The sequence below is a fragment of the Phaenicophaeus curvirostris genome, chromosome 2 (genome assembly GCF_032191515.1).
Source record: "Phaenicophaeus curvirostris isolate KB17595 chromosome 2, BPBGC_Pcur_1.0, whole genome shotgun sequence".
Lineage (NCBI taxonomy): Eukaryota > Metazoa > Chordata > Aves > Cuculiformes > Cuculidae > Phaenicophaeus > Phaenicophaeus curvirostris.
In genome coordinates, this window is record NC_091393.1 from 84561690 (window position 1) to 84583972 (window position 22283).

The 22283-nt window shown below is 38.8% G+C and overlaps 2 protein-coding genes across 2 annotated transcripts in view; one reads left to right on the plus strand and one right to left on the minus strand.

Moving 5' to 3' along the window:
* CNIH3 (cornichon family AMPA receptor auxiliary protein 3) overlaps window positions 1-22283 on the plus strand; it is a 199241-nt gene that overhangs the window by 105265 nt on the left and 71693 nt on the right. The window lies entirely within an intron of this gene.
* LBR (lamin B receptor) lies at window positions 1625-20313 on the minus strand. The gene is made up of 14 exons (XM_069852741.1): window positions 20204-20313; window positions 15603-15783; window positions 13864-14046; window positions 13333-13416; window positions 12634-12808; window positions 11839-12035; window positions 11084-11138; window positions 9131-9325; window positions 7826-7929; window positions 7168-7297; window positions 6910-7074; window positions 5631-5711; window positions 5420-5542; window positions 1625-4104 (listed from the first exon to the last, which is right to left on the minus strand). The coding sequence occupies exons 2-14, from the start codon at window positions 15765-15767 to the stop codon at window positions 3944-3946; spliced, it is 1818 nt and encodes a 605-aa protein (XP_069708842.1). The 5' UTR covers window positions 15768-15783; window positions 20204-20313; the 3' UTR covers window positions 1625-3943.

A 22283-nucleotide genomic window follows, 5' to 3' on the forward strand; every position in this document is an offset into this window, starting at 1 on the left:
CTCAAAATGTATTGTTACTCTTGTTCAGTATCTCTCCATATTTTTACTGTCACCTATCATTTCACCTCAAAACATAATTCCTATACATAACCCTGTGACTTGCTCTTAAAGATTAAAATCCTCCCCCATCTAAAGAACCATGAGCGTATACAAACCTCTCTATTTTTTTCAGCCTTATCAGCCTGATCTGAGCTCTTTCTCTCCAATATATATGTGTGTGTACCATGCTAGAGATTCAGCCACAGCAAAATCTGGAGACATTCCTTGCTGGCTCATTTTGGAGATGTCAGTCTCTCAGTAATTCTGTACTATTTTCTTGAAATTCTCACAAGAAAGTGTTTTCCTACCAAGAAGATTTTTTTCTCCTCAGGCAAGTGACAGAAGACAATGTGGAAGCTGCAGAGGGACTCCCTAGCTGTGACAGAGATTTGAACACATTAAATAAGATGAAGAAATCACCCCTGCAGACACAGGGACAGTTGCAGAGTATTTACAAGTACAACGTCATGAGTGTTAGTTTTCACATTTGCACTGCCACCGCCTCACTAGCTGCTACGACTATCAGCTCCCATGTATTTTGGTGGGAATGGAGAATTTTCAGTCTGGTGAAGTTCCCTTCCCAAAGGCTGTGACAAGCAGATGTATACAGAAATCACAAAACTGTTCCAATGTCTACCTTTTGTCTACAATATCAGTTTGCTCTCAGAGGAGTCTTAAGATCATAAAATCACAAGTAGAAAAGAGTATGAACTAGTTCTACTTTGCTTCTTTAAACCATTAATCTAATTGAATGGCTTTGCATGAGCATCACTTTGCCACTAGATTCCTGTTGACATTAGGTCACATTCACACAAGAATTATTTCCTGTGCAGCACCCCTTTGGCTGCATCCCACAATTACATAAAACTGATGCTTGGTTTTGACTTCTAATAGAAGTTGCAAGGAAAAATACAATATGATTCAGGCAAAGCAAGTGTTATTTCTGTCTTTTTACAGTTAATTTTATTTTTGGATTAACAGAACGGAGGATCAAGAAGAGGTAATGCATTAGCCTTGCCCACTTCACTGGACTCCCTAAAGACTCAAGGACTACCGGTTCACTTTGTAACAGCAGCCAGCATACGACGCCAGCAAGTACCAAGTCAGAGTCACAAAACCAGGTGCCCTGCTGTGCCAGCTCCATGACTGACAATTCTCAGACACTTTTTCCTAACTAAGTAACAACTGCAGTTGCTATACACTGAGGTTTTCATGCACTTTTCCTTGCCCTGCCCTGCCACCTACTTCTCAGTGCTTTCACATCCTTTAGTGCAGGCAGATGAGCAAAACAGCTGACACAGAGCTGCTGCAGAGAATGGATGTGCTCTCAGGATGATGGTGGAGCTATAAACTTTCGCATATGGAGAAGGAGAAGAAAGGGAGAATTGAAGATCTCCTTTAATTGGATAGGCCTCCTTTTCCTTAAAATTCCCCAACAGGCTAAAAACAACATTACACATGAGCTTGTAACCCTCAGCCCACAACCACTAATACAATGGGAACTTCAGCAAACTTGCATCTTTACAGAATCAGCTAAGTAAATGCAAATTTTTTTCAGACACCACTGTGAATTACAAGACAAAAAAAATACTTAATAAAAAAGCTTTATTTTAGTTTATAGGCTTGTTTGTATTAACAACAATTACTTCAAATTCACATAAAACTCAGCATGTAAATAAATTGAAGTTATCATTGGTCAAGATCCGTTTCTGAAAAACAAATGCTCTGAATTACATATAAAAACCTTGCATGGCAACAGATGGAACTGGGATGGCAGGAGCATCTCCTGGTTTATAGGCTGAGGAGTTAAAACTGCCACCCACCCTGTCCCCACACACTTTAAAACAAGGCTGCAAACTGGTGCAGTTAAATGATTGCTCTATTTCCCGTTAACTGACTGAGCAACCACTGGTAAAAAGCATCCCAGTGTAATCTGCTACTTCACAGGAGGAAATGCTCTTCAGGATTGTTACAGGTAATGCTGTTTTTTTTCCAGGAATCAAAGTACTTGTCTTAAAACATTTTCCTTACAACACCAACACACAGGTTTTCTGAGGAGACTGCCACACTTGAGCTACATTATATACACTTCAAATGTACAATTACCTTTAAAAATGCTTGTGTACAAAATAGAGGGTTCTTTTATTACAAAAGTCACATGCTAGATTTTCAATTACATCAACATTTTTAGAGAACTGAAAACAACTGATGAATAGAAACATTCTGATTTATTAGGAATTTTCCTGCAAGCAAGTGTAGAGATACCTGAGCTCCTTCTCCACTATATTTAAGATTCTAATAAGCTTTTTTGGACAATTTGTGCTATAAACCTCATGTCTGAAGTATGTGAAAAGCACTTAGTTCTGACAACAGAATAAAAGCTAGTTAATCAATGCAAGATCATTTCAGTAAAATATAAAGTTATTATGATGTAAATACTGCAAGGGCATCTGATTTACAGCCAGTTAGAGGCAACAACACATAACTAGTGTCTAGAACACACACATCAGTTAAAAAGTCAAATATATACAAAAATATATTAGAAAGTGGTTGAGTTTAACCACAGGCTCATGTAAAAAATGTTTTAAATAGCAATAGCAAAAAAATAGCTATTTTCTCTATCTGCAACAGTACAAAAGGCAAAACCTACATATGAGGTAGCAATGCCAAATTTAAAAAAAAAAAACAAAAACAAAACCCAGCAAAACAAAAAACACACTTTGGATTGAGGAGCATTTCCTATATTTTCATACCATATTTGTCAATACAAATATTTAAATGAACATTTCAATTGTTTCTAGAATTAATATGTTAATTTACAAAAACCTTTATTCAATGAACATTTAAAAAAAAACCTGGAAAATGATTTAGTTCTACAAAAGCTATGGCATTTCCAAATTCAAACACTGTACAGCAGAAACATGGAGGCATTATAATACACATTCGGTAAACACTATGGTACATTAAGACATAATTTACAAAGATTAGAATAAGCCAACTGTGGTAATTTTATTCTTCAAATATGCATTCACTGCACCCTGTGTTCAGTAGTAGATGCATGATCAAATTTCACTACTCACTTCCACATCTGAAACAAGTGTTTGTATCATCTACCTTCAGGAGTCTGAGCCAGAAGCGTGCCTGCTCTCTAGGGTGAGGGACACTGACAGGCAGCAGCTCAGAGTCCCCCTTGATCCATGCTAAAACTGTCTCAAGAATATGGGGATGGCATGGGAGGGGACAGTCATGTCCCATCACCTCTCCCAATCCCATCCCTTTCTTCCTGCGGGGCAGGAGGGGCCACCTGAGCCTCCCTGATCAAAAAAATCTCAATAATGAAAAGCCAAGAGGGGCACAACTGCCCAGACGGAGCTGTGTCAGCTCTGGGTCAGGGACTGCAGGGCAGCACAGCCAGTGGTATGGGCCCCTCATGTAGGTCAAACCCTCTGCTTCCAGCTCCACTGACCAAAAAGACTTTGCTGCTCCTCCAATTCAGGCCACCAGGTCAGACACCTGAAGTTAGACAGTACAGGTAACACTAGAAAGTGAACTGCATGGAATTCTGTATTTATTGTATTAGGAAAATAACACTTTACATCACAGTGCTTAATTAAATGCAATAAAAAAATGTAAACTCAAGATTCTAGGTAAAATTTAGCTTGAAAAATTAGGGGTCCAAGGCTTTTGAAAATTCACAATTTTTAAAAATCACAGATAGTCAGTTCACGTAATTCACATTTAAGATTACTTGTAAATACCTGTTGATGCATGCCACTGTTTGGTCACTTTTTTTTTTTAAAAAAAAAGCCTAAATAACAAATAGACCAAGTGCAAAGGTAAGAGGTATATTTTTAATTGCAAAGAAACTAACTTTAGAAGTTGCAAATCAGGCATCTGGAGCACTCTAGTAGACGTAAGGAAATATGCGGTATGGTACACGCTGACAATACCTTTCCCATGCCAAGCCATATTTTTGTTTACAATGATGTTCATCACGAGCCTCTCGATGAACAAGCAAGCAGATGAAATATATCACATAGAAATATGGTAAAATGTTATTAAAACCTGTAGAATAAAGCAAGAAAGTCACATTAGATACAGAAAAAAACCACAACAAATGTTAGCAACATGTATTAAGCTGGCGATATATACTTGTTATGGACTGAAGCATCTTATACTTCTATTGTAAAGGATCAAATACTTAACAGGATAGTGCAAAAACTGAGTGACATTTACAAGCTGATAGGGAAGAAAAAAACCCAAAAAGTAATCCTTAAAATTTAGGGTCTCAAAATCTACCAGCTTCACTCTCGACATATGCAAAGTTGACAGATTTTCAGTTCTTTAGCTATCAAAACCGGAGAAAGAGTTAAACCTCTGCAGCACCGAGATGCCCCACAGAAGGCACACAAGATTCTCTCCATTTTGGCTGCCAGGCAGTAACTCCAGCTTTGCTCAAAGCCATCTACTTAACCGATGCCCTCTGACCCCTATGCAGCTACAGCAATATTTCCACTTCTGCCATTGCAAGGCTGACAGAGCATTAGAGTCCCCTATTTTCAGAAGGCAACTGTCCTCCAGGATACTGTCTACAAGTGCATATGCTCATTTAGCACTGTCTACATGCAACTAAAATCCAAAATAAAATTAACTGCTGGAGTAACACCTGAACTCCAGCATCCTCTCGCAGCTGATAGCCATGGTCAAAGCATTAATCACCTGGTGACAAAGTCCCATTCTACCAAAACTTCCCATCTTCATGCTCATTTCTGTGCTTTTATAGAAGAGAAACTCCTACAGACAAGGGAGGGGCCCAAAGCTATTTCCTCTTTTGAAGTTCCTGCAAACAATCAGGACTACAAAACCCCATTGATGAAAGGCTCCCTAATTTTCTCCAAGTGTAAACTTTATGAAACCCAGGAAGTATTCAGTAACAAAAACTTTGAAATAGAATTCCATCCCTTTGTATTTGATGACTTTTTGTTTTCTAATGTATTCTGCTTCAAGTCCGTCCCTGCATGTGTTAGCCCTTATCTCAGAAATCCCACTTGCTAGGAACTCCCTTTGAAAACACTAGCACAGGCACTAGTGTAAAAAATGTAAGGGACAACTTATTGTCAAGCAAGCCTCAACGTTATTGAATGATACAGTGTTAGAAAGAAGAGTCAAATCTATAGTATATGTCAAATCTACAGTACAATATAAAGTATAAGATGTAAGAAAACAGGCGTCAGATTAAGCTTCCAACACAGAAATTTGCCATTCCATTAATAATAGGTTTTAGGATCTCAGGTAATTATTGCTTTGCATTTCAAACCCAGTCAGATGCCAAAACATATAAGCATTTTTGATTAAATTCACTTCAGTTTCAGGAACTTACCACAGGGTAGGGACCATGCTAGAGCCATGATGATGTCGCCAAGATAATTAGGGTGACGAACAAAACCCCACCATCCTGTCACAAGAAGCCCTTTTCCAGTTGCAGTGGGTATAAATTTCAGATCTGTGAACAGAGTCCATACAACAATTGAAATGTATATTTCACAAAAAGCCATTGTATAGCAACTAAACAAATAAAAAAATGCACTTACGGGCCAATTTGGGATCTGATGGATTCCTTCGGAAATTATTTTTCTGAGAATTTGCACTACGGAATATGTAATATCCAATACCTGAAAATACATATTATTAATTTTGCATTTTCAGTTTTTTTCCAGTTTTCTCTCCTTCAACAAAAGCAGTCTCATGCTCTCTGCCACTCTTACTGCAAAGTCTTTTCCTCAGAGATAATAACTGATATTCTCCAGTTCTCAGAGCTCTAACAAGATAGAAATGCTATTGGAACCTGCGTTCCATGTTCTAACCCACTACTAACTTAAGATTTACTTTCACATCTACTTTTACAATTATATTTGAAATACTTCATTAACCTAAGATTGAACTTGAAATTCATGTAAGCTGATGTGTTGCAGTTTAGAAGATTATAGCTCCATTAGCAGTCCAGGATTTTGTTACGGTGTCTACTCCATAAACTATTTATGAGTTCACAATATCAAAAGAATGAAACCACGAAGTATCATCTTGTTTTCAAATTCTCCCCCTCCCATCGCTTTTACAAGGCAGTTTAAATTCAATTATTGAAATAGCATGTTCGCAACTACTTCAAATAAAGATGTTAAAAAAAAATATATATATTAACTGAAAATAAAAAATACGTGTTGTATTTCTCAAAAGTGCACATACTAAGTTGCACGCCTTCATATACTTTCCAAGTGTTTCCTTTGTCATATCTACCAAAAAAATTCTTTTAGGTTTACTACTTAGATAAAAGGGATGAATGACAAGGCCACACTGGTGCAAATTTAAGGTTCCGCAAGGATGTGAGATCCTCTCTCAAAGCACTCAGCTAGAAGAAAGGAGGTGTTTTCTACGGACATGAGTACCTAACTACGGGCATTGAGGAAGGATACGCAACCTGTTAAATGATTAAAATTCCTTTCCTCTAGGTTCAGTAAACCATGGCAAACAATTTATTGACTTCTTTTTTATGAGTCATCCACAGTCACTCAGACTGGCTTTAAAAGATATCTGCTACTTTTCATTCAAAGTGTTTTAAGTCACTGCAACTCCAGACAGCATCCATATAAAGATGCATCTCAACAGAACAATTAGGTGTCCATACTCTCATTTTATCCCTTACTCAGAAAAATGAAAATTTATTGGCTACTCTTTAATAGAAAGAGTATAGACACATGCTCCCACTAGCTGTAGTAATACAGAAAATATAATCAACTTCACCCTAGCTAAAGCTTCACCTCAATTCAAAGAAGCAATATACTACCAGTATCAATAACAAGTACTCTAACTTACAGTTCAGAACAGTAATTGCAGCAGCAACAGGCCAAGAAATTGCATTAGGATGACCAACTAAATAGTAGGCCTGCAGACTGTAGACAAACGGGACCCACACCAAATCTCCAAATGCTAGCATAAATCCAAATCCATCATGGGTAATATCCATTGTAGTCAAAACAGCTTCCTAGAAACAAGGAGGAAGAACTTTATAATTTACAAAGCCTCATTCATTTCACATAATTAAAAATGGAATTATTTTAATACAATTGCCACTTGCCTCATTCCATAGAGCATCCACCACATAAAGAAGCTGAAAGCTGTTCACAAGTATCATTGACAGAGATGGCATACTTTGATTGTGTATCTTCATCTCAGCCAAGAGCATTGCCAAGTTTATAACAACCTAATGTAGAGAATACTTTGTTACAAATTCTCCTTGTAAAAGAAAGCTATCCTTTCTATTACAATTCACAACATTTGAATACAGACGGGTTTGGCCCATTTTTCAAGTTTAAAAAAAATAACCTGCTTCACAAGCAACAGTGTGCAACTAACCACATTTCTGAAGCTGTATAGGCTCAACATACAAATACTTTAAGAAGGGTTTTCATTCAGCAAAGAGTAAAATGTAGACATTTTCCTAAAGTGAATAAAAATAGCCATTATAAATCTGGCAAGATGGAACTGTTTGGAAGTATGTTATTTTCCTGTTTATAAATACATACTGTAACCTTAATACCAATTTAATATATATTTATAAAATAATTTTATATATATTATATAGAGAAATATATAAAATAATTTATATATTATATATGTATCTAAAAAGAATATATATAATAATTTGTATATATTATATATGTATATAAAAAAATAATCCATTTTTGTAATGTTTAAGCAAATAAAAAACCCACTAAGATTACTGACTCACCCAGCCAATTAGTCCTGGACGCAACTCACAAAAGTATTTGAGGTCAAAACTGCCAATACGGGGGTTTAATTCATGTCCAGTAAAAAAATCATAAATAAAATACCCTGCAGATAAGACAGTCTTTGTTAGAAATATTCTTCCTTTGTCGCCACTAATCTCCTCTCTATAAAGCAGTTCTTACTTTCTACTAATATTCCCTTATTATAAATAAAGTCCTTTAGATTGACGAGAAATACATGAGTGAATGCAAAATACAAAATAATGGTTTGTATTTTAAGAGGCCCAAACATTTATTCATCAAGGCTAAACACTTTATAAGTTACTGTAGACTTATTTGCCCTTGACACTTGTTCCTTCTTTCAGCCTTATCCTGAAGCTCACATCAGTTTCCATGAACAGGATCTTACAGTATTAATTAATCCTGCTTCTCCTCCTACTTCATTGCTTTCCTCTAGGAGCAAGAAGTCTTTTAACTGTGACAACTGCCTGTCCATCAAGAGATGGACATACTATCCTTGACTTTAAGATACACTGCACTGAGTTAGCAAATAACAAGCACTTTGCAGTACAGTTACAGAATGCTGCTATATCACTCAGAGAAACCACAACTGCACTTTCTGAAGAAAAAACAATTCATGTTAATTTATTTCCCTTCACCCACACAGGCTGCATTGATAAAGGAACTGAAGATATTTGAATCCGTCATTTTAATACATTAAGTGCTCTGTCCATAAACTCCTTAGTCACCCTATGATCCTTTTTAATAATAGCTGAATATTTCATGCTAATAGGTTTCCCAACTTATCCTTTGTCCTAAAAAACATTGGCATACAATTGATACTTTGTAGGTAGGCAGTCTCATAACTAAATCAAGACTTCTTTTGAAAACTCAATTTAGCTAACTAGATGTAAGTGTGCAGCTAAGTTTAGCAATACATCATAACTTCAAATTCTGTACCTGAATTCCCTTTACCAAAATGTCTAGATTTTTGAGTTTTCTTTCTATCCCCAGCTGCTTCAGGAAAAGGCCCACTAGCAGTGGCACTATGAAGTGAACATGACAGGCCTCCTGAAAACCAAAAGGAAAGGACTCTCCTCTCATCGCTAGGAGAACTAAAATTAAATATTTTACAGTATCGAGTGTGAACAAAAATTTGCCATTTAACTTGCAACATGAATTTTACATTGGTAGAAAGTACAAGTCACAGTATTATAACAACCAGCCCTAAATCTAGCCTTTAATTAATAAAAATGGAACTGTAGTACAAAATAGGAAAGACATTAGCTAAAATATCTATAACTTACCAGAATTTCCACCTGGTGCTAGTTCTTCCTCAGGTGCTTTCAGGGATCGAATATACAGATAAATGCTCAATATCATAGAAAAAGCTGCAGCTGACACTGCAAACTGCATGAAGTGATCATACAAATAATGAAGTTCAAATTGAAAGTATAATAAAATTCCAATAGCTGCAGCAGTCAAGATAAAAGCATAAAACCCTAAAGAATGTAAAAGAAAAACATATTAGTCAAAATAAAATAAAAATATAATTCTAGTAGAACTGATCCAGTCCACCTTTCTGCAGTTTCACTTCTTTGAAGGTTTCTCTATTCCAATGTCTTATACATCCCATGCTCTTGATGTTCAAACTTCTGGGGCACACCAATACCCCTAGACATTCTATCTATTCCCTGAAATATCCCGTGCTCCTCATCAAAAGGACAAGAGGCAGGAACAGTCTGAGTGCTCCTACATGTTTTATAAGAACACAGGATCTAATTTCAGATTCTAGTGGAAAAAGAGACACTGATACTACTACTGGATAACAATAGCAGATCACAAAATCTTATCTGTTGGGACAGCTCCAAGAACCACGTTTTCTTCTTTAGGTATCTACCTTTATTCAAACCTTGATACACGTACCGTAATTGAAGTATTAAAATAACTGTCAAATCAAAACTTGAACACAAAGCTTTTGTACTTGAGAGCATAAAATTGCATATGGTGGAACAACATCCAAATATAAGCAGGTGGCTCTATGCAGCTCTCACGTAAGTAAGTACCTTCTATAAAATACCATCAGACTCACAAAGGCTGAAGTTAGAAGGAACCTCCAGAGCTCATCTAGTTCAAGCAGGGCCACCTAGAGCTGGTTGCCTAAGACCATGTCCACACAGCTTTTTGAGTACCCCCAAAGACAGACTCCACAAGTCCTCTGCAACCTGTACCAGCGCTCAGTCACCCTCACCATAATAAGTGTTTCCTGACGCTGAGATACAATCTCCTGTATTTCAGTTTGTGCCTACTGCTTCTTGTCCTGTCAATTGTTTCCTTCCTTTCCTCAAGAACGCTTTCAAAGTTGCCTTGAAGATTAGCTTTTAATGCAGCATGATGATGGCTTTAAATTTTTTTTAAACCATCCAAACCAAAAAGAGTTATAAGGCAGCCTCACTATGGCTCACTTCTATAGGGTGCAATCCACTCTGCTTCTATGATTTACAGCCCTACTCCATCTTAAAAATTTCACTTTAAAATGGTGCATCTTATCAGACTATAACAAAAACCCATTCAGTTTTTTAATATAACATTTAGATTCCATTAGCACCACACAGGGTCCTTTAACTGACTAACCAATCCAATAGGCAGTCTAGAATACCTGCAAGGCAAAGTACGCTTTTCTATTTAAGCCTGGAAAAGTAGGACTGCTGAAGTATGTTAAACCATACTTTAAACCTAGATGAGAAACCTGCCTTATTCATATGAAGTGAAATCATAAGGAATAAGAACTGTTCTTGCCAGGCAAGAATAAGAACATCTTACATAAATTTTAACACATTTATTAGTCTGTAAATCAGAGATCCAGAAGACAATCTAGACACATGGCATAAGATCTCTTCACATTACTCCTGATAATTTCCTCCAGAGCAGTCCTTGTTACATAAGCATTACTAACACTTCTGACAGGCAACTGCCTGTTTTGCAATTATGCAAGGAGTAAGACAGGAGTCACTGGTCACAACTGGATGCAGATCAGGTGTCCTATATAGCATAATATCTTGCTTGTGGGGTAGTAAGTTTTTGACAGTTACCAACCTCCTTTTTACAAGAAAAAACTTATTCAATTTTATGAAAGATTCACAACAGATAAACTCTGTGGTCCAACTGAGTATCTTTCCTAATTAGTATCTTATGGTACCAAGTATGGCAAATCAGATAGTTCCCGATTCTGAAATTTGATACCACTATAACATGCTTACCATTTATCCTGTACTGCAGTTTCCTTCCATTTGAAAGAGGCAGTCCTTCTACAACCTAGGAAGAATAGAATACTAGGTGTTTCAACAAAGGACTTCTTGGGGGGCACTGCCAGGGGAGGGAAAAACAAGCACATCTCTCCTACAGACATTCAATGGAGGTAAGCAGCTGAACACATTCAAGTATAAATATTGGGAAAAAAAAACCTCTTCCTAACCAGCCTCAAGAAAACAGAACAGGTCCAATCACTGTAAACATGTATAGCAACAGACCAACGTGACTGAATGATCTATTTAGTGTCCTTTCAGAATCTGCCAGCATCCCTCTAGTCAAGAAAAGATGGAAACAGAGTATTTCCCTGATATACATATGGCTAGAATGGTTTCTAGCTTCCCCCAAGAGAAGATTACACTGGATATCAATAAGAAACGAGGCATCAAAGTTTATAAATTTAGAAGTGAGATACCTGAAATTAATCTAGAATTCTATCACACAAATTTTACCTATACTTTGATTTGAACTCCTATATGCCTTCAGCCTTTTTTTATACTGTAAGACTGTGAAATGCACAGCCATTAAATTCTTAACAAACTGTGCTATCTTAAGCTTACAGAAATCTGCAGTAGCCATATTCATCTTAATACAGAAAACTAATTAATCTTCTTTCAAATTCACTGAATTAAGAATATGCCCTACCTTCCAGCTTAATATACAAATTAATTATCAATAAAGACTCAATTGCTACTGAACAGCTTACCTTTCCAATTGGCAATAAGTAGAACAAAGCTTGAAGGAAAAACCACAGTAGAAAAATACCAAACACCCTAGCCTCCCAAAGACTTTCAAGTGCTGGGAGAGGAGGATGGAAGTTCAAAAGACTGGGATCATCTTGTTTGCACTTCAACAGCAAGTAGAACACAGTAGCAGGCAGGAAAAATATCAGCACAAAGGTCCCTGTAAACAGACAACATGCCATATTAGAAGATAAACATAGAAAATATAAAACATAGTATCAATCCCCCTAATAAAGTTCAATATTAACATTAGTAACAAAGAAGAGGTTGTCATTATCTGTTCCTGAAGCAAGACAGTGACAATCCCCCAGTCATGTAATGGGATACAGTGTTATTCTTCTCACTCCCATATGGGGTCATGTAATCAAACCGAAGGATCACATCCACTATACCCCTTTAAAAGTGTTCAAAAAACTGTATAAAGAATACTCTACTGTTGACTTTGAAGCACTTAAGTTTTGAAAATGTAAAAACTTTGTTAGTTACTTCAATTTAATTTGGAAATATTTACATCTAACAGCGCAAGGGAAGACACAAGAGCTTCACTATATTTCACAGAAGAACCAAGTCTAATAACAGTTCTTTGAGCGCCCCCAGTAGCAGTACAGACTACAGGAAGCACTGTCACATGAGATTGGATTCTGCAACCAGTGTCCAGAATTGGACAAACAATTCTTGACATGACATTATGGTCAATAAGTAAAAACAAAAAAAATAAAAAGATACTAGTTTTCAACTATCACAACTTGCACACATACCAATTCTTCCACCAAACTCTAGGTCCTTTGTTTTTGATGATGCTTTCTCAAGTGGTTTTGTCTCAAAAACCTTTTTCTCTGAATATATCTCTTCTTTTTTCTTTTCTTCTTTTCTTGGACGCAGGCTGTACTGTTCAAGCACGCGCTCCGTTTCCAGGTCTGGTTTCAACTTTTGCTGTTAATGAATAAAAACAATTCATTAAAAAAAAAATATCCTACTGATTTTACCTTATTGTACTCCATTACTTAATATTTAGAAAGTCATTATTCACTACAAAACACCAATATACAATGTGTTCTAGTTCCATACAGTTTATGCACTTCTATGAAGAGCCTGCTAAAACCAGTTTAATTGTGATCACTTAGGCCATGATTAGATATCAGCTACAGTTCAAGTACAAGTCACCCATTTGCCCCTTCCTGACATAACTCTGTGCATTAGCTAACAATCAGGACAATAAGGATTTGATGGAAAAAAAAAAAACCACAAGAAAAGAGAATGCTAGGCAGCTCTAATACTCCCCCCTTTTTGACAACCTCCTCTCCCCCGAACTTAGCTGAACAGTAAACTTATTTAACCTCCAAGTTCCATGCTGCATTCTATTTCTCCTTGATTATCATACTGCCCTTTTACAGAGATTTTTGAGAAAGCTAAGTTAGAATGCAACATAAAACTATGAGTAAATACAATGTTCATACCTCCGAGATAATGCAGGATGTGTCATTTTTTTCTGTACTGTCAGGTTCACCATTGTACCTTCTGGTGTTATTCTCACTCGGTTTCTGTTAACAGAAAAAAAACCCTTCATTATAGCTACCGGCTATATACTGGTCAGCAGATCTTAAAAGTAAGCTAAATTCCTTTGCCTCATTTCACAAGTGGGAGCATGTAGCTAACAATGACTTCAATACTAAAATATTGAAGAATTTGTGTGTGTTTGTTTGAATTCCCAGAACTTCACAGTACCAACAAATTCAAATGGAACTTAACAACATATGCTTACATTTCAGAAACCTCCTCACAACTTCTGCAAGCTAGAAAAAAAGGCAGTTCTGGATACACTTTTGCAGGTAATTATGTTGTTCATGGGACATAAAACTACAGCTGGCTTTTACAACAATAAACACAGTATGCATAAAAAAAATCTTTTGACAATAGCAAAGATTTGTATAAAAAAAAATTCTAACAAATCCACATACACAGAACAAACAAGCAAAAAAAACTAGTACCGGTAGAGCTAAGTTGGTTTCCTGAACAGTTTTCTTTTTGTCATCTTTATGTTCTCTGCTTTGGGAAGAAGAACGACGTCTGCCTTTTGCTGGCCGACCAGGAGATCTAGATCGAGATCTACTTTTTCTGGAGGGAGAACTTGAAGAGGACTGGCTCTTCCTGTGCTTGAATGATGACTGTGACTAAGAGAAAGAGAGGAAGAAAACAAAATCTTACCTCAGGTGTTTCAAAGAAGAAATTTATAAACTTGTTTTTTTTGTGATGAGGATTGGCACCTAGTTCTACAGAACTGTCTCTGATTTCTTTTACTGATGCTATGCAAAGACTGTCAAGAAGAGCAACCAAAGTATATTAATTTTTCTGATAATATCCAAATAATCCTGTCCTAAGTCCAGCTGCTGACAATTCCTGTCAAAGCTACAGACATCAGGATACGGATGTAAGCTATGGATGCGAGCACCATGCTCTTAAGCATACTGCCCCCTTAAGCCTTTGCACAAGTAAATGCAAGGATAGCTGTCTCTGAGAGATGGCTATCGTCTCAGTTACTTACCTCTATTAATACATTTGACATATCAAGATACAAAAATCTTTTCAAGGCAACACAGCCAAATCCACATTAAAAGATCCCAAGTCAGCTAAATCATTACATTAGATGTGATAACTAATTTAATAAACATTTTTTCCTGGCAAGTACTTGGTTTTCTTTTTCTGTGAAGTTTACAGTGCTTGCTTTCCCACGTAAAATTTTCACAACACAACTTTTTTAGGACATAGATGCCTAATGACAAAGAAAGGCATTTTCTCAGCTTGACTTTGCTATCCTGCAAGCACAAAGTAAACAAGTCGGAAAGTCTTAAAGCAGCGAAAACATTTGTCTACCTTAGGGCAGAAACATTTTGTCCTAAAAGGGCAGTTACCGGGCATGTACACTGCCACCAAAACCTGAAACTACAGTTCATATGCGGATACACAAGTTAGCTATGAACTTTGGAAGGTTTTGGGACAGGTCTTAAAAATCAACCCCAGTAAGCATTCAAATAGCTTTTTGTCTCATGTATTAACACATATAAATTGAAGTGAAACTTCTACACAGAGTTCTAAAGGCTTTTATCAGTAACAGAAAATGAAATAATAAAGGTATGTAAATAGGAAGGGGTGCGCTCATACACATAGGACATGACCCTTTTTCTAAAGTCCCTAATTGTCACAAATGGAGCAAAATACCTTATGAAACCTTTGGTGACCTAGAAGAGTACAAGCTCTTCACAGATACTTTAACTACGTGCTTAAAGGCTACACGCTATTTATATTTACAGTCATCCTACAAGCTTGCATTTCTTTTCAAATTTTCTTACTCAGAAGTGGAAAAAAAAAGTCAAATTAGTGTCTATCCTCGGAATACTAGCTAAATAGTATACCCAAAATCAATTTTTCCTGAACAATCATGATATAGAGTTCCTTTATGATCAGACTCGTTTTCCCCAAAATGTATCACTATTTTTAAATTACAAAGAAAATAACCATGCTTCTTTACAAATAGCATCAGCATTCTGAACTTCTGCTTGAGATGCCACGCAGGGAAAAAAAAAAAAGCTATTATTTAGCACCAATTTGCTGAAGACAGTTAATGAAAACTCACAAGGCAACTTCCAATGATGCTGTATTTTTCTCTACATCACAAGTTCAGTATAATATTCCATTAGAAATACTTATAATTATATGAATGTGTACTCACCCTTATATCACTTTCTTTCAATGCAAGTTCAGTCCCATCTTTGTATTTAACAGTATAAAGATGAGAAACATCATCGTAATGAGTCACTTGCACTTCATAGTACAGGACACTTCCGGGCCAACGGCCCATCACCACCTCACCATCAGCAAACTTCCGGTTTGGCATTTTTCAAAAGGAATCCCTACAAAAGAAAGGAATCAATACATACGGCTAAACATTAGGCTTCATTTTTCCCTACTCTCTTTGTGTATCCTTTAGGCTGGAACAGAGAAACTTTAAACAACTCATCACCTTAAGTAGGCAAAAAGCTGCCTGATAAGAAAAAACTATGATCTACCTGCCAAATTAATAGCACATAGAAGAAACAGGATTAAAATAGAGCATAAATTTAAGTTGGATGCTATGAAAAAATGTTTGAATATGTTAATAATAAGCCTAGATCAGTATTCAGCTATAATATACAATCTCCATCATCAGAAGCCAACAAAACCAGGCAAAGTATATATTTGACTAAAATTACATAAATGCAGTTGATCTCATGGGGGGGGGGGGGGGGAAGTAAATTAGATGCTAAGTGTCCTCAAGGCCTTTTTTCGTGGTTCTACCAAAATCAAGGAAGTAATGACTTCTAAATGTTAAAATAAAATGTCCCAAATATATTCAATACACACAGCCACATTACATACTTTCTTCAATTTATTATGCCAAACACTCAAAAATTAGGAAATATAGGAACTGAGGCTCCTGTCTGGGTTGAATATTTTCTCTTTTCCACCTATTTAGTAAGAGGTATTTAATGCCTTTCACAGGAGCCTGTAGGAAACCGAAGTACAGCATCAGAGCAATTACATAATATCCTGAAACGCTAAGTTGTATCCCTCTGTCTGCACCACAAGGTTTTTACTCAATATTAGCAAAACATGGTTTTAATGATTACTATCCTTGGTCCACCATACCAGGCTGCTGGGAAAACTACAACTGCAACTTAAAGAAAACTATGTTTTTAAATTGAAGTCCTGCATAGCTCTGAAAAGTGCCTTGTATTATGTCATTGTCTTATGAAAATAGGTGTCAACTGCAAAACTTGAACTTCTAACTTGAACTACTGTGACTCGGGTCTCAACATAAAAAATGAGCGTATGTAGAAGTGCAAGGTAAAAAACATACTAACTAATGTATTATCACCATTTGTATGATGGACACAAGAACTGAGAATGAGGGGGGGAACCAAGCAAAACAGCAAATGGTTTTGTTTCAAAGCATTTTAACTTGTTTGCTACAAATAAGATGTTAAGCCACACAAAATGAGGTGAAAACAAATATTTAACTAGATACTCATTCATTACACATTAACCAACCCACAGTGAAACTTGGATTCTTTGGCAAAACATATTGTTAATACGCAATCACACACCTTCATAAAGCAAGTGAGGCTTGCTTAACCAACTTTCATTCAGGTATTTCCTTAAGCTACCGCTGCTGTTAGATTTTACAGCTGCATAGCCCTCCAAGTCAAAGAAAAAACAAAAAACTCTGCAAAATTCCCTCATGTGGATTTTATTACCAATAGTCCTAATTCCTTCAGAACAAAAGCATCTGACCATCTCCTTTTCTGTACAATATTTGAAGGAGTGAAAAGAGTAAGTTTTATAATTTGGTTTCACTGATAATTCCCAGTTACAAAAACTATGAGCTCTAGTCTGTGCTTGCAGACACATGCTCTTCCAACTCACCTGTTTTCTACCAAGGTTTTCTTGTTCCAGTCCTGTTACTTTCATATTCTTTCCAAACTCCCACTCCTCTGTTTTATTCCAGTCAGTTTAACCCCCCTCAAATTCACAACCTTGTTTCTTAGGATTCCATCAAACACGATTTCCATATTTTCATTTCAAGTTCTTGGGAAGGGGTTGCCTTTTCTGCCCTTGTACACCAAACTAGTTCCAGTGCCTCTTCACCGGCTTTAGGATGAAGCTCTGATCTCAATCCCCACCTGTCTCCTTGTCCAGTTTTCTCACCCAAAAGCCAATTCTTCAAGAGATCCACAGCTCCTACTGCTCTTTCCCCAGTCTCTCACACAGTTCCAGCTTCTACCTCTGCATCCATAAACATTCTAAACACCAATCCTCCACCAAGTCCAGTCATAGCTTTCACCAAAAGTCATGACCTAAAATCTATTACAATTTCCTCTTTGTCATTTCACTTCCTACTCTCCAGCCAACTGTTTCTTCTCTTGACCTGGAAAACCTCAGGCATCACCTGTAAATTTAGAGCCTGATCAGGACAAAGCTGCCAGATCTTAGGACAAAATTGTGAAAAACAGCATCTTTGCTGTTTAAGACCAAACATGAAGACAGTCCAAATAAAATATAACCTGATGATTTATTTCTGTGTAAAGCCAGAAAAACCTTCCTCTCCTCCAACCTTGTTTACAAAAGGAGCTGAAGTTAGTTTTAGGAAGCTGGAAAAAGTGGTTGAAGGACTTGAAGCTAAATCAGTGTTATATAGTTCAGACTGAGGTAGATATCAACTGTATTAAATAATAAATAAATGTAGTCAAGTGAAAAAACTATCCTGCAATTCAAAAGTATTAAGCAATCTTATCAATGGAAAGATCTACTTGTTTTCCCTTTTTTAAAATGAAAGATTAAAGATTATTATGGAGATCAACATTAAACACACACACACAAAAAATCACTTATTAACCTATCAAAAATCACCACATTGTTCTGCACCCCATGTCTCCTGTGTGTGAGGTCTGCAATCCTCATTCCATACATCCCACTTCAAAAAGTGGAAGTCAGCCTTTATCCAGAAAAATAAAGACAGTAAGTCTTTAAAATAAATACGGTTTAAAAATTACATTTTGAAATTATTGCTCTTTCAAGGTCTATGCACACTCCTGATAATTTTCAGGTATCAGCTGGCATTAGCCTAATGTTTACAGTAGTCTTATACAAACTTTTTCATTTGTAGCCCTTTAAAATATATATCTAAACAATATCAAAAGAAAGTTATTTCATTCACTAAACCTTGTACTGTACAAATACCCAATTGCGAGTATATTCACTTCCTCCCAAGATGAAATTCGCATTTTGCTCACCACTACAATTTTCCATTAGGAACTCAAGACTCTAAGGGAATGGCTCAAAAGGATTTTGTGTCCTATACCAAGCCAAGGAAATTAATGCAAAACTTCCTGGAGATTAAAAGTTGGTCAATTAAAAGTTACTGCTGACTCAACCGAGAAGGAAAACAATTAAAGACAAACACGGCAGAGAAACATATTGCCACATACATCAATTTCTGGTTTTTCTTAATGCCCATTTCACTCTGCTTTCCAGGTATGTGGAAAGATATTTCACTCCTGTCAATATAATAGGATTGCTAGCTTGTAGTCAACAGACAATCATACCACACCAAGAGATCAGGGTCACAGTTTTGAGAAAGAATAAATTAAAACTACACTAAACAAAGTTTAGAAGAACACTGGCAGTCAAGGACTGGAGCACCTCCCATACAAGGACAGGCTGAGAGAACTGGGCTTGTTCAGCCTGAAGAAGAGAAGGCTCTGAGGAGATCTTATAGAGACCTTCCAGTACCCGAAGGGGGCCTACAAGAAAGCTAGAGAGGGACTATTCATAAAGGCTTGTGGTGATAGGATGAGGGGGAATGGGTATAAACTGGAGAGGGGCAGATTTAAACTAAGCATAAGGAAGAATTTCTTCATTATAAGAGTGGTGAGACACTGGCACAGGTTGCCCAGGGAGACTGTGGCTGCCCCATCCCTGGAGGTGTTCAAGGCCAGGTTGGATGGGGCCCTGGGCAGCCTGATCTAGTGGGAGGTGTCCCTGCCCATGGCAGGGGGATTGGAACTAGATGATCTTCAAGGTCCCTTCCAACCCAAACTATCCTATGATTCTAACAAGTCACAGCTTCCTACATGGAATTCACCGATTCCATACTTCCTACTACTCAATTCATCAGAGAGAGCGAACCGTGCAGGATCCTCTTCAGGATCACCCACTGATTTCTAGCTCTTTACCTCCATCACGGTGGAGGCACCCGTCACTGTTCCAGACTGCCTCCACTAAACCAACAAACCAGCCTGTCCGCTAAAACGAAGCGCCAATAAGCCTCGAATAAAAACAAAAATCAAACAACAGAAAAACGACGAATCCTCAGGGAGAGAAAACGAGGGGGTTTTCCCCCTTTCGGAGAAACCTTTCCACCAGAAAAACCGAAAGCGGAGGGTAACAGGGCGGGAGGGCGGGTTCCTCGGGGGGGCCTGTTGACAGGAAGGGCCCCGCTCGCCGCCCCCGGCCCCGCCCCGCGCGCGCGACCGGCGCGAGGCCCCCGGCGCGAGGCGACGGGGGCGGCGCCTGTCGGCGCCTCCCGCCACACCGAGAGCCCGCGGCCTCGCCCCACCCGCGGGGCCCCAGCGAACGGCGCGGGTGGCGGGCAGACGGCGGCGGCGCCGCCCGTTCGCCCCCAGCGGGACACGGAGGTCCCCGCGCGGGGGCGGGGAGAGGCGACGGCGGCGATTGGCCGCGGCGCTACGCGAAGGCCGCGGGAAGTGGGGGGGTCCCGTCCCGCGCCCTTACCTGGCGGCCGCCCCTCACCGGGACGGGCAGGAAGCGCCTGTGCGGAGCAGCGGGAGCCGGGCCCGAGCGCTCAGCGATGTGCGGCGGGAGGGGAGGGACGGCGCGGCCGCTCCTCGGCTACGGTTGCGGCCCCACCCCCCGCGCCCATTGGTCGCTGCGCGCCATTTGAATCGCGGGTGGCCGCGCGCGATTGGCCGCCGCGCGATGGCGCGTCCCGCAGCGCGCGCCTCCGGGGCGCGGGTCTGGGCGGGGCGGGCACCGCGGGAGGGAGGGTCCGCAGTCGCCATGGCTGCATGGGCCGCCCTCAGGGCCGTAAACAATGAGCGGGGCGTGCGGGTGGCTTTGTGAGCGTCTGTCTATCTCTGTCTGTCTGTGTGTGTAACGGGCTCGGGCGCTCGCTCCTGGCAGTCGGGCGCTTTCGGCACCCAGCCAGGCGGGAAGCGCAGAATCGCTCGGTTGGAAAAGACCTTTGAGATCATCAAGCCCAGCCGTACCTGACCTATACTAAACCGGCCCTGAACTCTTCATCCACCCATCCTTTAAACACCTCCGGGGAAGGTGACTCAACCACCTCCCTGGGCAGCCTGTTCCAGTGCCCAATGACCCTTTCCCTGAAAATATTTTTCCTAATGTTCAGCCTAAACCTCCCTTGGAGGAGCTATTCCCTCTAGTCCTGTTACCTGGGAGAAGAGGCCACCTCTCTCCTCTCTACAACCTCCTTTCAGGTAGTTGTAGAGAGCAATGAGGTCTCCCCTCAGCCTCCTCTTCTCCAGGCTAAACAACCTCAGCTGTCTCAGCCGCTCCTCATAAGACTTGTTCTCCAGCCCCTAATCTGAACCTGCCCTGGCACAGCTTGAGGCAATTCCCTGTCATCACCTGTCACTTGGGAGAGGAAACCAACGCCCCCCTCCCCACAACTCCTTCTCAGGTAGTTGTAGAGAGCAGTAAGGTATCCCCCCAGCCTCCGTTTCTCTGGGCTGAACTCCAGTTCACTCAGCTGCTCCTCCTAAGACTTGCTCTCCTGCCACTCTCTCTGCAAAAGAATAAAAAAACGGGCAAAAAAGCCAACAGCCTGCAGTCTGCTGTTCCAGAAACTTTTTCCAGAAAGGCCACTCAAGTGACCACCAGGTTTTGAAATCAGGAAGTTTGAGCAATACTTCAGGAGACAGAAGAGAAACAGGTTGTGAAATGGTCAACAAAATCACCATACACAGGGAGTTTTGATGTAAAATGTGTATTTCAAGTGCTTGAATCTTAAAAAAATCAAGTAACTTAAGCCTGAAATATAGATACATTTGTACAATCTCTAGAATCTCGCAAGGTGTCTAAATTTGGATACAGGCTGACAAGTCGTTCTGGCCTAATAAAGATTCCTACATCAAGGAAAATTCCTGAAAGATGAGACCACTGTTTTCCAATGTACAAGACTGGCAATACCACACAGACACAGCAAAAAATCTCAGATTAAAAGAAACCCACAAAATCACAACCCCAAACAAAGAAACATAAGGAAGGCTTATGGTAACCGTAGGCTTAATTTGTCTGAGATTTACTGTTATTTATTTGCTCAAAAAATTGTGATATAATTTTATATATTGCTTTAGTGTTTCTAGCTAGAATGTTTGAAATAAAGAGTATGGCAATCTCTTTATCATACCTAAGTAAATGAATGCAGGAAATGGGCCTTCATATGTGTATTATTAAAACAATCCAAATGCCACATTTTACTATTCTGCCCAGTTTGGCCTTCAACTGAATTTCTCCAAGCTTTTAATTTTATTTGATTTTGTATATCCCCCTATTCATACAAAATAGGTCAGGTTGTATTTTCTTGTGCATTCATTGTATTTTCCACTATATGATGCAGTAAAAGGCATCTAAATTACATTAAAAGTTACTCAGTCAAACCAGAGTCATATTTAAGCATAGATTTAAATATATGCAGTCAGAATGAATTTGTTCTTTTATGGTGTTAAGGCAACCAGCTCTTATCTGAAAGACATTTTTTAAATTATTGTGCAACAGAATGCAGCTGAAGCTTCATTTCTGGCTTCAGATAAGGAATGCTTTTGTTCCAGCT

Excerpts from the sequence above, each read along its gene's own strand:
- LBR (XM_069852741.1), bottom strand. The coding sequence starts at position 15,767 with ATGCCAAACCGGAAGTTTGCTGATGGTGAGGTGGTGATGGGCCGTTGG. Across the intron at positions 14,047-15,602 it reads TGAAAGAAAGTGATATAAGG|TCACAGTCATCATTCAAGCA; the intron begins GTGAGTACACAT and ends TCTTTCTCTTAG. Across the intron at positions 7,075-7,167 it reads TGCTCTATGGAATGAGGCAA|CTGTTTTGACTACAATGGAT; the intron begins GTGGCAATTGTA and ends GTTTCTAGGAAG.